The 14,275-nt window shown below is 43.5% G+C and overlaps 1 protein-coding gene across 5 annotated transcripts in view; it reads left to right on the top strand.

Moving 5' to 3' along the window:
- Pcnx1 (pecanex 1) overlaps window positions 1–14,275 on the top strand; it is a 150,816-nt gene that overhangs the window by 48,758 nt on the left and 87,783 nt on the right. For all 5 annotated transcript variants that reach the window (XM_052739404.1, XM_052739403.1, XM_052739401.1 and 2 more), the window contains exons 4-6: window positions 3,788–3,833; window positions 4,952–5,041; window positions 11,591–13,297. In XM_052739404.1, the coding sequence (XP_052595364.1) occupies window positions 3,788–3,833; window positions 4,952–5,041; window positions 11,591–13,297 (1,843 nt within the window). The remainder of the gene's footprint in view (window positions 1–3,787; window positions 3,834–4,951; window positions 5,042–11,590; window positions 13,298–14,275) is intronic.

Genomic DNA, 14,275 nt, shown 5'->3' with positions numbered 1-14,275 from the left:
TCTCTGAATGCTTGCTCATAGTATCCACCTGCTGATAGCTGGACACTAAGAGCAGTGTTGTGAGAACACCACAGACTGAAGCAGAATCTCCAACAGGGTCTTGTTTCCTAATCCGTCTTCATAGTTTTGCTCCAAGTTTAAGTGAATTCTTAGGAACAGTTTTTATTGTGAAATCATTGCACGTGATAGAACAGAGAGCGTGTTAAGTTCTTCCCATCCTCTATGGAATGGGGAAATTTGGTATAAAAAAATCCAGGAAACGACTACTGAGACAAAAAGGCCTCGTTTCCATGGTGACGGTCGGTCCTTTGAAGTTTCAGGTCGCACAGTGTTTGTTTGGAGTAGAGCCCTGCTACCCAGCTCCTCGGTCTCTTGGTTGTCTTCATGTTTTCCTCAGTTTCTCTTTGTAGAGTGAACCCTGGCCTTGTACAAGTGCAGGTTAGCCTTGGAGTTGTCCCCCATCTCCACTGTGTCTGGAGAGCCAGTCTTTTTTAGAATGACAAGACAGCAGGGGCCAGTCACCTTGGGATACCTGCCTTGGTGTCCGTTCTGTTGGTCTGTCTCTGCTTGTTTCTGGAGTATAATTAAAGTGTGTGTGCATCTAAACACACACCGTAGACAATTGTGGTTCCTTAAATAGTAATTCTTACATTAAAACGGGAAAATATTTTAAGCTCTTTTTTCACTCATTGATATTTTATACTGTTTATAATATGTAATGTTTTTGACATAATTATTCTTACCTTTTGGAGAAGCTAAAGTGAAGAAGTTGATTAGGCCATTTGTAGAGCCGTGGTTGCTACCAACATATGCAGACACACTTTTTCTTGTTTGTTGTGTAGCTTTCTTACATACTTAGTGATTGTTCATGTGACTGTGTTCTGTACCCAGTGGTGACCATGTCCAGGTGGAGCTATCATGGCTTCCCTTTGGCTCCTTCCCATCCTGGCTCCCCTCTGCCTTAATCATTTCCCCTCACTCCCCCTGGCCTGCACCTCCTCCTTCTTTCAAATACTTTGATGTTTGTAAATGCTCAAGGTAAATATTTGGTCTCGGATGGTGACATGGTCACTGTCAAAGAGTGGAGTAACCATTGTTATGACTGGAGTAACCATTGTTATGGGATATGTTACTAAGGAATTAAGCACAAAATCCATTCACAAACTTATAATTGCCATCAAAATTGCCCAAAAAAGGACTGACTTCCGAGGAAGAATAATTCCAGCTAGAGAGCAAGCAAGGCTCCATGTAGGATGTGGCCTTGCCTGACATCTGCAATCCTGCCTGGGTCTTTGCTCTAGTGCTTATCATAGGGAAGAAACGCAGGCCTGTTTATATCAACCATTTAAGTGGAAACTTCACTTCTAAGTGTAGGAGATGCCACCATTTTTCTTACTTTTTTCTTTTCGCCTTTACAAAATAACAAATAAGGGCTAAAGAAGAAGGCTAAAATCATGATGTCACACGTGATAAAAACTGTGGACACAGTGGAGTCACAGTGTGGGTCCCCTGTGGGTGTGCTGCAGATGTCAGTGTCAGGAGCTTCTGCAGTTTACTTAAGAGTCTGATTTTGAGGAGGGGCGTGGGAGAGAAAAGCGTTAAGAATCAATATCCATATTATCTCCTAAGACCTCTGTTAGGAGGTAGTAGACAGTAGATTCCTCACCTGAGAGGCATTTAGAGAAGTGGGGATTGGTGTTTGCCATTCTGGAGGTGGCTGGGTGCTGGCTGGCATCGGCTCAGTTCTGGAGGCTTGTGCAGGGAGCCCTGGGCTGAGCACAGAGGCTGCCGCTCTGATCTGTTGTTGGAAGTAGCGGGGCAGGGGCAGAGGCGTCTCCAAGCACAGACACCATCTCTGTCTGCACCTTCCTGAGGCTTTCCCTTATATCAGTCATCAGAACTAGGTCCTGTAGCCCCTCTCCAGGTGAGGCTGGGGTCCACTTCTCCGAGATCCAAAGACATGGTGCAACATCTGGACAAGTGGGCAGCTTAGCAAGAGGGGAAACGGAAACATTGGAGGACTGTGAGCAGACAGCTAACACTCAGTTCACACAGTTTATTTTGTAAGTTTAAATCCCCAGAAGGGTATGCATTAAATGGTGTCTGTATTTACTTGTTTAAAAATTCAACTAGGAAGTTACTATGTGTTCATATTTCTAGTAGACAAATAATATTTTTCCTTATAACTTGCCTAAACTAAACTGTTTAGCAGTCATTTTAAGAATGGAACTTTGTTTACAGCAAAAAACTAGGGGCTTGCTTATTATTAGTTTTTAATTTTGGAAATAGGTTCTCACTATATAGCCAGGTTGGCTTCAACTTGAAATCTTTCCCCCTCCGCCTCCCATGTGCTAGAATTATGGGGTGCTAACACCAAGCCTTATGACTGTTTCCTTTCAGGGGCAGTACAGTGCCTTATGGTGTATTTAAAGCAGATGTTAAGAGATCGTGAGAGGATCAAGTTTAACAAACAGCCCCAAAATATTACAAAGCTTACTGTGCGTGGTGTGTGTGTGTGTGTGTGCATGCGCGTGCGCAGGCCTGTGTGTATGTCCATGCAAGTGGCTCGCCAATGACTTCTGGCCAATGAATTCCTTTCTCCACCCACCTAGTGATGGGCTTGCAGAGCCTACCACTGTTGACTCGGATGCTGGGATCCGAAGTCTGGTCCTCCTGCTTGCACGGCACTTTACCGACAGCGGTCTCTCCAGCCCCGCAAAGCTTGGTTTTTATTGCTAGCACTGAGTTTATTAGTTTGTTTATCACCTGTGTTTGTATGCGTATTTTTATCTGCCTTTTCACCGACCAGTTACTTACACATCGTAGCACACCTCCAGTGTCTGGCTCACTGAGTCTTTACTGTTGAGGTAGCAGTCAGTGGCCTTCCAGGTTAACTCAGCCCCTCCTGCTCTGCCAGAGGCGTATCACCTCGACTCTAAGCTTCTTTCTAGTATACTGCTGCTACAGTGACTCAGTAGAATAAGTAAGGGATTGTGTGATTTCAGTTTTACTTACAGTACTGAATGTCAAAACTGTTTTGACTTCTTGAAAACATATTTACTGGGAGAGTCGTGAAGCCTGTTGGTTTAGTTAACAAAATTATGCTGTATTTTATTTTCTTACTATGTTTGTGGAATTTACGCAAATATTTGTTTATATGGTTTTTATGGTTTTGTAAATGTGTGTAACATTTAGGAAAGTGTTAGGCCATCTTGAATATAAACATTAAAGACTCATCAGTTACATTTTAGTTTTCTAATTACAGTTTGTGATAAGAATTCATTTCTTTTGGTGATGACTAGATTTTTATTATTTTTAAATGTTCCAACCAGCTATAAAAAGTACTTCATGTCTTAGAACTAAGAAGAGTAGGAATTTTATGTTGCTGTGTATATTAGTGTATTTTGTCCCCTCAGACTTCGTTGTTATATGCCCTAAGAAGTCTTGTTTATTTCCCACAGACTCACTGTGTGTCTTTGCTTTGGTTTATAACACAAACATGCCATGGTGTAATGTAAAAAATGATAAGAATTACATGGTGCAGTTTCCTTGAGCTGGCAGATGTTTGGCCCCAGGGGCTCCATCAGTCCTGAGCATGCAGAGGGCTGGCTCATCAGCATGTACTGCAGCAAACAGCTGTGTGCTCTGATGGAATGCGCCCAACAGGTGTCTTTAAATATTGAACAAAGTGACTGATAGAATGCCAGAGAAGATAATTTTGATGGTCTTGATGCTTTGGATCGGTGGTGTGCTAATCAGTTTCATTTCCTTCTTGTCTTACTTTCAGATTGGATCTGGGTCCTCTCGACTTGGAACAGCAGCAATGATTAAAGGTAGATACAGTCTGAGCATTGACCGACTATTCTTTTTTCTCCCATTGTATTCTAATGTAATGAGAGAACTTCTTAAACACTTCTAGAAATAACATGATCTCTTAAATTGCCTGATTTAAATTCTGTTATCCTTTCATCATCTAAATATCACAAAAATATTTGAACATTTGTATTGTTTGTAAGTTTTCATCTGTAAGATACCTTTTTGGCATAACAGGGCATGCTTTCCTAGGTATGGGTACAACTTGTGAAAAATTAAATACTGTGAAGTTTTTAAACGTGAGCATCATTGAGACATTAAAGAGAAATTGTTGTCTCTGTGTATATCCACCTAAAGTAAGTGCACACTTTGCTCCACAGCGCTGCAGTCTCTGACCTTCCTGGGGAGGGATCTCCTTCATTTCAGCTTTGTTGCAAGACAGTTGGCATTTCTATTTAGAATGTTTTTGTTTTGTTTTTTGTTTTGAAAGACAAGGTTTCTCTGTGTAACCCTGGCTTTCCTGGAACTTGCTCTTCACACCAGGCTGGCCTCAGACTCACAGAGATCCACCTGCCTCTGCTTCCCAAGTGCTGGGATTAGAGGCAGCGTGCATCACCACTGCCTGGCTAGAATCTGTTTTTGAAGAAACTAACACAGTCTCCCTTATCACTTGTATTCTGTGGTAATAGTTAGGTCTGTTCTCCTGTGGTCCATGGTACTTAGTGTCGGGCACATTTACCACATAGTAACCCCTTGTATTCTGTGGTAATAGTTAGGTCTGTTCTCCTGTGGTCCATGGTACTTAGTGTCGGGTGCATTCACCACATAGTAACCCCTTGTATTCTGTGGTAATGTTACTTAGTGTCAGGTGCATTCACCACATAGTAACCCCTTGTATTCTGTGGTAATGTTACTTAGTGTCGGGCACATTTACCACATAGTAACCCCTTGTATTCTGTGGTAATAGCTAGGTCTGTTCTCCTGTGGTCCATGGTCCTTAGTGTTGGGTACATTCACCACATAGTAACCCTGGGGTGCAGGAGCTGCTCTAGTTGGTGGGTCTCCCCTCTCTGTGTCCCTTCTCTGCCGTGTCTTTACTTTAGTGTCATGTCCGCATGTGTTTCTCTTAACTTTGTAGGAGACACAGACACTGCTAAGACTTCTGATGACATAAGTTTAAGTCTGGGCCAGAGCTCTAGTCTTTGTAAAGAAGGAAGTGAAGAACAAGGTAAGAGTGCTTTATGGTGACATCATACCTTGTAATGTGTGCTGAATTTCAGGAACACCTTACGCACTTTTTTTTTTTTTTTAATGTATGAGTGCTCTGTCTGCATGTATGCCTGCTCTCGAGAAGACGACACCAGATGTCATTACAGATGGTTGTGAGCCACCATGTGGTTGCTGAGAATTGAACTCAGGACCTCTGGAAGAGCAGCCAGTGCTCTTAACCTCTGGGCCATCTCTTCAGCCCCCCTTACTCACATTTTAACAGAAGTGTTTGTTTGTTTATTTATTTTTTTACAGTCTGTTACTCTGTAGCCCTGGCTGACCTGGAACTCACTGTGTAGCTCAGACTGGCCTTAAACTCTTAGGTGATCCTCCTGCCTCTGCTTCCTGAGTGCTGGGATTACAGGCATCAGCCACCATGCTTGACTCTAATATGGTTACTTTTAGGAAACAATAAAATAAAATAATTTGCTAGTATTTTAAGTACTTTTACTATACTGAGTTAAGTAAGACTAAGCAGAAAAAGAAATTGTATGAACATGTGCCCCAGTGTGTGAGATGGAAGATACAAATCTGCTGTTCCGTTATTTGCCCATTAACTTTCACCCAGTTCCATTTCTTTTTTTCTCTTCTTCTTTTTTTTTGTTTTTGTTTTGTTTTGTTTGTTTGTTTTGTTTTTTGAGACAGGCTCTCAATATGTAGCACTGGCTGGCCTGGAACTCCCTGTGTAGACCAGGGTGGCCTCAAGCTCAAAGAGACCCACCTACCTCTACCCCCTGAGTGCTGGGATTACAGGCGTGCCTTTCTCCTACCCCACCTCCACCAAATTTCATTTCTCATAGATGTGATCTGTTGCTGGTGCTTAGAAATTTATCACTGTATCTCTCCCCTTTGAAATTGCAATACCTTGTCATTGTTAATTTGCTTTTGAGGATCCTCACACCCCAAGGCCTCTAAACATACTGCATGGTGTAAATTTCTTTTTCTTTCTTCTAAGTGAAAGGTGAATCAGTTACTTTGCATATTGCAGTATCCATTTCTATAATCTGTACCACTATAATGTCTTGACAACTAGGTTATAGTCTTAGATGGCTGAGCCTGTCTGCATTTAGGAGTTATATTTCTCATTATCTTACCATATAGCTAAAAAACACTAAACAAGGGCTTTATTTTGTTTTTTTTTTTTTGTTTTTTTGTTTTTTTTTTGTTTTTTTTTTGTTTTTTCGAGACAGGGTTTCTCTGTGTAGCTTTGCGCCTTTCCTGGGACTCACTTGGTAGCCCAGGCTGGCCTCGAACTCACAGAGATCCGCCTGGCTCTGCCACCCGAGTGCTGGGATTAAAGGCGTGCGCCACCACCGCCCGGCTTATTTTGTTTTTTAATGATAATCTGACAGGTTGAGATTTATACATGCACAACTATCATCTTAGCCAGGAACAGAGTCACATAGATAATGATGTCTGTCATTCACTTGGCGCAGACTGTTGTCTAGGCTAGGGGTCCACATGCTTATTTTGCAAAGGCCTAGGTAGCTTTGCAGGTCATTTGCAGGTCAGTTGGTAACCAGCTCTGTGATTATAGAGGGGAAGGATCCCTAAACTATTTCTGAGTGAGTGGATATGGTTGTGCCACATTGACGTTTCCTTTACAGGCATGGCCATGCCTTGTTCCATGATCCTTGGTTTGTCTCAGCCCTGGGGTTAGTTTTCTTTATATGCATTTACTCATTTGTCACTTCAGATATTTGAATCAACACTGTTGCTGTTTCTTACTTTACAGATAATCAATATTATGACTTAAAGAGGAATTACAGGGAACTTACCCACAGTCACAGCTAAATTCAAATTACTATACTACTTTAAAGTAATTCTTTAAAAATATTTGTGTGTGTGTGTGTGTGTGTGTGTGTGCGCGTGTGCGCGCGCGCACACACTCATGGAGGCCAGAAGAAGGCCTTGTATCTCCCGTAGCTGGAGTTAAAAGTTAATTGTGAAAAAAAAAACAAAAAAAAACAAAAAAAAGTTAATTGTGAGTCATCTGACGTAGGTGGGAGCTGACCTCAGGTCCTCTGCAAGAGTAGCAAGCCCTGCTAATGGCGGAACCATCTCTCCAGTCCCTCAGATAATTTTGTTACTTGCTTTTATTATGCAGCATATCACGTTTTGTGTACATTTGACGGATATTTTCATGTTCTTATGTGCACAGCACTGTTTTAAATAATGGAAATAATCAGTGGACAGACAACAGTTTGCGCCCTCTTATGGCTCCCATGTTCTTAGTGTGGAGTTGTATTACTGTGAATCAGTTGTAAGAGTAAATAGATGGAGAGTGGAAGTGGTGGGGCTGGGGAACTAGGGAACTGGTAATCTTAAATAGAGTGGTTTTTACCTACTTCAGAGACCTAAAGAAAGAGAAACCGAGGAGGAGCCCTTTCTTCTATGCCAGGGGAACAGTGGATGGAAGAGGTGTAAAGTAGGAACATGCCTGTTGGGTGTGAAAAGCAATGTGTCTGGTGTAGTGTGTGTGCGTGGGGCGGGGGGTTGTGTAAAGCCTCAGAGGTCATTTTTAAAGATACTTGTTTTAATTCCTAGGAAGATACACTGCTGCTGTGGCTCTGACTTTGAGACTGATCAAAGGGGTAGATGCTGAAATTGAGAGGTGATTTGGAGATCATTGTAAGGGTCAGGGTAGTAAGAAGTGGTCTGGTTCATATTCTGTCTCTGTCTCTGTGTGTGTGTGTGTGTGTGTGTGTGTGTGTGTGTGTGTGTGTGTGTGTGTATGTGTATACTAATAAGATGTTATGTTTGGTGGATTTTAGTGTTATTATGTAAGATTTTTTAGTACTCATGGGTGTTTTTTTCAGACAGTTTTGAGTTGGACAGCAGGGAAGATGGGGTGTCCCTTAACTGAAGGGGGTGTTCTAGATTCAACGATTGGAGAGCATGGAGGGTAGGATGGTAGTTCAATTTTCAGTTGGGGGCATATTTAGTGTGAGTCTCTGGGACCTCAAATAGCCATGAGGAGGAAGAAGTCAGGTTAGATGTTTGGGTTGGACATCTAGAAGTTGTCAGTGTGTAAATACCAAAGAACCAACCAACACATCAAATATGGAGTTCAAGCTCATGGTGGCTCATACCTGTAACTTGGGAGCATGAGACAGGAGAATTGCCTTGAAATCAAGGCCAACCTGGGACAGCAGAGTGAGTTCCAAGCCAGCCTCCACTATAGAGTGAGACCCTTTCTCAAAAACACCAAAACAATAAAAAAAGGCAAAGCGAAAACAGCACAAAGGCACACTCTGAACTGGAGACTTCGGAAGCTGGTAAACTAACACTACCTAAACGGGTTGGTTTTGCAAGGTTAGGTGATTTGGGGTTACATGGTCCTGGCTGAGGTCTGTCGCCACCTAGTGGCAATTGTGTAAACTGCTGAAATACTATTTAGGGCGGGCTTGGCCTCAGTGGCTTAGTTGGTCAGCATTTGGTTGATGAGCTGCTAAGATTCCAGATTATTAGAGAACCAGGAATCTGGAGTGTACCCCGATCCTTCACTTCCAAGGAGGAGTTCTTGCCAGTTTCCCCCTCGTCTCACTCATTTCTTCCATGTTCAAGATGAAAATTCTAGCTCACCCCCATCACGTTCAGGCCTGACAGGAGAGCGCCCCAGATGTTTCTGAATGTTTGTCCTCGTGTCAGGAAACTGGAGGAGGTCTCCGAAGAGGAGGTGAAGACAGGAAACTGAAAAATCTCAGGGCTCTGACCTGAGCCAGTGGACTTAAGACATTCAGACTAAATAGAAACAGCTGGTGAGCTGAAGGCCTCTGAGCTGCTGGATGCCAGCATGAGGGAAAGGCTTGCTCTCTGCCAGTTCTTCTGCTGAGTTGAGGGATTTGAGGGTGTGACTCGGCCATTAATAACAATGAAGGTACTGCTTACCTTGACAAGGAATGTCAATGGAGTAGCCTTAGAACCTGTTGAAACTGGAGATGAGTCTTGGTGGTAGAGTGCTCGCTCACCTGGCATGTGCATGTGTTAAGGCCATTGGTCTAGTCACCAGCCCACAAAACAGAAAACAAAAGTCCCCAAAGAACTGTTGAAGAGAATTAGAGCTGAAAAATAAACTACTCTGAGTATAAACGACTCTTTCAATAAATTCTTGCAAAGGACGAGAGAACTAAGATATTAACTAGCAAGAGAAGGGAAAGGTAAGGGAGGGAGTATAGAGTTTAAGAGAAAGAATAGCATATTTGTGTCACTGATAGAGACGGCCCAAGAGAGAAGGCCAAAGCATGGGTTTGTTTATAAGTGTAGTAGGTGTTAACTTCGGAAAACAGTTCAGTGTGAGGAGTAAAGTAATTCATGCTTCTGCCCTGGAGAACGTTCTCTTCACTTTTTTGGTATGTAACTTTGTGCCCTGTTTTTTATTGGCCATATGACGCACTCACGACATAGAGCACATATGGACGTCAGAGGACACTTAGTGGAGTAGAGTCACTTCACTTCTCTCCTTCCACTTTTCGTAGGTTCTGAAGGTCGATTCAGGCAAGCCTTTTCCCAGTAAGCCACATTGCTGGCCCCAGATTTAGATTCTTTTAAAGTGTGTGAATGTGTGTAGTGACTTCATTCTTACTTTAATCTTGGGTGAGGCTGTTGACTTTTATCATCGAGATTTAAGTGAACAGACTCTGACTACAGTTTGCTTACATGGTTACAATAATTAAAGAACAATTTTTTGTTGTTGTTATTTTTGTATTTATGGCCCAGGCTGGCCTCAAACTCGTGATCCTGATGCCTCAATCTCCTAAGTACTTAGATTATAGGCATGTGTCACTACACCCAAATAAATAATCTTATTTTTATGAAGCTAACAGCAGGTTCAGGCATCCTTTTCTGTCAAAATGCATATTTTAAAAATCAGCTTTTGCATGGGTAGATGGACTTTTTTATATGCACAATTGTATTTATGATGTATATGTGATAATTTAAGTCAGTAGCTCCTACCTTAAGTGGAGACTAAGGAGTGCTCTTGTAATACAGAGCAAGATGTATTTTTTCATGAGGCATCTTATAATTGTCTTGTAGTGATGAAAGAAAATGCAGGGTTTTAGTCTATAATTATTATTATTTGTTATTGATAACATATTCTCATTGAGAACATAGAACATACTGTACATGATTTTGTTTTTTTTAATTATATTTTTTATTCTTTGAGAATTTCATATATCCATATAATGTATTTTGATCACATTCATCCCTCAACTCTTTCCAGATCCATCCCCTGCCCCCTGCTACCTCATCCCAACTCTGTGTCTTCATTTAAATGTGTCCATATTCCCACATAATTTGTGCCGCCCCTGTAGTCACGGGTGTGGGTCCAGTCAATGGAGTACCCTCCTAGGGCCCCACCTAAACTGACTCTTCCTCCCCCACAGATCACCAAGTGTCACAGCTCCTCAGAAGGGAGGCTGTGAGCCTGTCAGTTTGTGACTGTCACAAGCTGTGAGACACTTTGCACCATTATGTGGTGTCTTGTTTGAGCATTGATCAGCACTTTGATGATTTTGTTGTTGTTTGTTTCTTCCTACTCTAAGTTTTAATATTTTTCTTAAATCTATATTATTTGTGTGTGTGTTTGGGTAGTGTAGACATGCGTGTGGTTTGCATGTAGAGGTCAGGGGACAACCGTGTGGCATTAGGCTCTTTTTCCATCTTTACATGGGCTCCTGGCATCACGCTGAGGTGGCCAGGCTTGTGCAGCAAGTACTTTGCCCACTAAAATGTGATTTTGGAGATCCATTTTAGGTATTTGTTTATTTGTAAAATAATACTATTAGTTTTTCAAAAGAATTAAAGTCTTTTCCTAAAGTACAATAATGATAGTCATTATTAATTTATATGTATATGTAACACTCTCTCTCTCTCTCTCTCTCTCTCTCTCTCTCTATATATATATATATATATATATATATATATATATATATATATAATTTTTTTTCATTATTTCCGGCCTGCTACTTATGAGGTTGCTAACACATCTTTTAGATGAAGAAGCAAAGACTCAGGGTGGTAACTCACAGCTACCTGTTTGTGAGTTAGAAATAGAGCTTGCAGTAGATTGTGGTGGCCCACACCTGAAGTTGCAGACTCAGGGTTCTGAGACAGGAAGAGCTGCAGTTCAAGGCTAGCCTGGGTTAAATAGTGAGACCCTGTTCCAAAAGGGAGAGAGAGGAGGAACACACACACACACACACACACACACACACACACACACAGAGAGGGGGAGGGACAGACAGACAGACACAATGGAACTTTTTCTGAAACTGTTTGAAGAACTCAAAAGATTTGAAAGTTTAGTTCATTCCATCAGTTAGAATGGTTTCTTTGTGCAGTTTTCAAACAAACCAGCTCTTTGGATGACTGGCCACTCGTTCAGTGAGCTGCTTGAGAACTGCTCATACTTGATTTACTGTATGCTGTGAGTTCTTTCCTTTGTTAAACAGTAGAGGAGCTGGTCATGCATCTGTTTTAACATTTTCAAATGTGTTTGAAACAGATTTGGCAACTGATCGCAAGCTCTTCCGCCTGGTCTCCAATGACTCCTTCATCTCTATCCAGCCTTCCTTGTCCTCTTGTGGACAGGACTTACCAAGGGACTTCAGCGACAAAGTGAGCCTGCCAAGTCATAGCCAGCACCACCATGTCGATCAGTCACTGTCCAGTGCCTGTGACACAGAAGTTGCTTCTCTTGTCCCTTTACATTCACACTCTTACAGGAAAGAGCACCGGCCACGAGGGGTGCCACGGACTTCCAGCTCTGCTGTGGCTTTTCCTGATGCCTCACTGAATGACTTTCCTCTTTACCAGCAGAGACGGGGATTAGACCCAGTCAGTGAGTTAGACTCCTCTAAGCCCCACTCAGGGTCCAGAGAGTCCTTAGTGGAAAAGTCTTGTCCACCTGCAGAATTTCAGCCTGCTGGTGACTTGAGAAAAAGTAATTCTCAACCACCCACAAAGTGTGGGAAGAGCAGAGCGCTGAATGCCGACAAAAGCGTGGACAGCCTGAGGAGCCTGAGCACACGGAGTAGTGGGTCCACTGAGAGCTACTGCAGTGGGACAGACAGGGACACCAACAGTACTCTGAGCAGCTACAAAAGTGAGCAGACCAGCTCCACTCACATTGAGAGCATCTTGTCTGAGCACGAGGAGTCTCCTAAAGTGGGAAAGAGGAGTGCCAGGAAGAAGTGCTGTGCTGACTCAGCAGAAGAGAGGAGCCATGGTGCGGGGGACCAGAGGACTAGCAGTGACAAGATTGCCCCAGAGGGGAGGACATCTGGTGGGCCTCCTGAGGACCCGGATGCTCAGGCGTCCGGAGAGGGACCTGACCAGGTTGCTCCTAGCAGCTCTGCCTCAGAAGATGCCAATAAAAACCCCCATGCAAATGAGTTTACCGGCCCCGGGGACAGGCCATCTGAGCCAAGTGCAGAGAGCAAAGAGGAGCAGAGTGAGAAGCCCAGCATTTCCACAGACTCCAGAGTTTGTAAAGACAGTGGTGGGAAGCAGAAGGAAGGCGATGTCCGACCCAAATCCTCCAGCGTAATCCACCGGACGGCCTCTGCCCACAAGCCAGGCAGAAGACGCACAGGAAAGAAACGGGCCAGCAGTTTTGACTCCAGCCGCCACAGGGACTACGTTTCCTTTCGAGGAGTCTCTGGAAGCAAGCCTCACAGTGCTGTGTTTTGTCATGACGAGGACTCTAGTGATCAAAGTGACCTGAGCAGAGCACCGAGTGTTCACTCTGCTCACCAGTTCAGCAGCGATAGCTCTTCCAGTGCCACCTCTCATTCGTGCCAGTCTCCTGAGGGCAAATACAGTGCCCTCAGGACCAAGCACGGCCACAAGGACCGGGGCACAGACTCAGACCACACACACAGAGCTCATCCAGGCCCTGAGGGAACCGCCAAAAAGAGGGCCACCCGAAGGACTTCCAGCACCAACAGTGCCAAGACGCGGGCTCGGGTGCTGAGCTTGGATAGTGGCACTGTGGCCTGTTTGAATGATGCCAGCAGGCTGCTGGCACCCGAGAGTAGAAAGCCCTTAACCACGTCAAAGTCAGATCTCGAGGCCAAAGAGGGAGAGGTGCTAGATGAGCTCTCTTTACTGGGCCGGGCTTCCCAGCTAGAGACAGTCACTCGGTCTAGGAACAGTTTGCCAAGCCAGGCTGCGTTTCCTGAAGGGCAAGAGCAAGATGCAGCCCCTGGAGGTAAGTGAGCAGCTCCAGGATCTCCCCACGTGTCCCTGCAGATTGACACTTTGCTCAGGATAGTCTCATAGAATCTTAAGAAAGCATGGTTTCCCTGTGTTAGGAAAACAGGCTTCCTTAGTGAGGATATGGTGGCCTGCGACGTCCAGTTCTCTAAGGGGACTCATCAGTTGATTCTTGACTGCCTCTCTTTTCTAAGCTAGTTTTGCCAGTAATAACCTGACTAGTTCTCTCCTTTGTACGACAGCAACAGTTTTACAGCTAAACAGGGTGACAAACCACTTAGAGCCGTGTCTTCCACAGTGTGCTGCTGAGCTTCCAGAAGCAGGTGCTCAGCCTGTCACACGCCTTTAATCCCAGCACTCGGGAGGCAGAGCCAGGCGGATCTCTCTGAGTTCGAGGCCAGCCTGGGCTACAGAGCGAGATCCAGGACAAACACCAAAACTACACAGAGAAACCCTGTCTCGGAAAACCAAAGAAAAAAAAAAAGATTGATTCTTCCAAATACTACTGTAACTCTGGGGTTGTACTTTGATACCCAACTATTTTTCTGTTTCTGTGCTTTTCTCAATTCAAGCTTCAGATACTAAGAAAAAGACATTTTTCCTACAATTTCACACTCTACTTAATTAAGTTGGAGTTTATAATTCATATTAATTAGCATTTTATTTTATTATGTGATTATTTATATTTTAATTTTTGAGACAGGATCTCAATGTGTAGCCCTGGCTAGCCTGAAACTCACTCTGTAGACCAGACTGGCCTCAAACAAACAGAGTTCTGTCAGCCTCTGCCTCCTGAGTGCTGGGATTAGAGAAGTGCATCCTCACATCTGCTGTATTAGCATCTTCACTCCATTAATAGATGCGTGGTATTCCCTAGGATGGGGATGGTGTTTGGGTAAAGTAATAACTGAAGTCATTTTAGGATTGTACAAAGTTGGATAGGTGATGCCATGTTGTAGCTTTCTTCAGAGGT

The sequence above is a fragment of the Peromyscus californicus genome, unplaced genomic scaffold (genome assembly GCF_007827085.1).
Source record: "Peromyscus californicus insignis strain IS unplaced genomic scaffold, ASM782708v3 Scaffold_15__1_contigs__length_86483966, whole genome shotgun sequence".
Lineage (NCBI taxonomy): Eukaryota > Metazoa > Chordata > Mammalia > Rodentia > Cricetidae > Peromyscus > Peromyscus californicus.
Note: the sequence above shows the minus strand (reverse complement) of the source record. Positions and strands in the feature narration are given on the sequence as shown.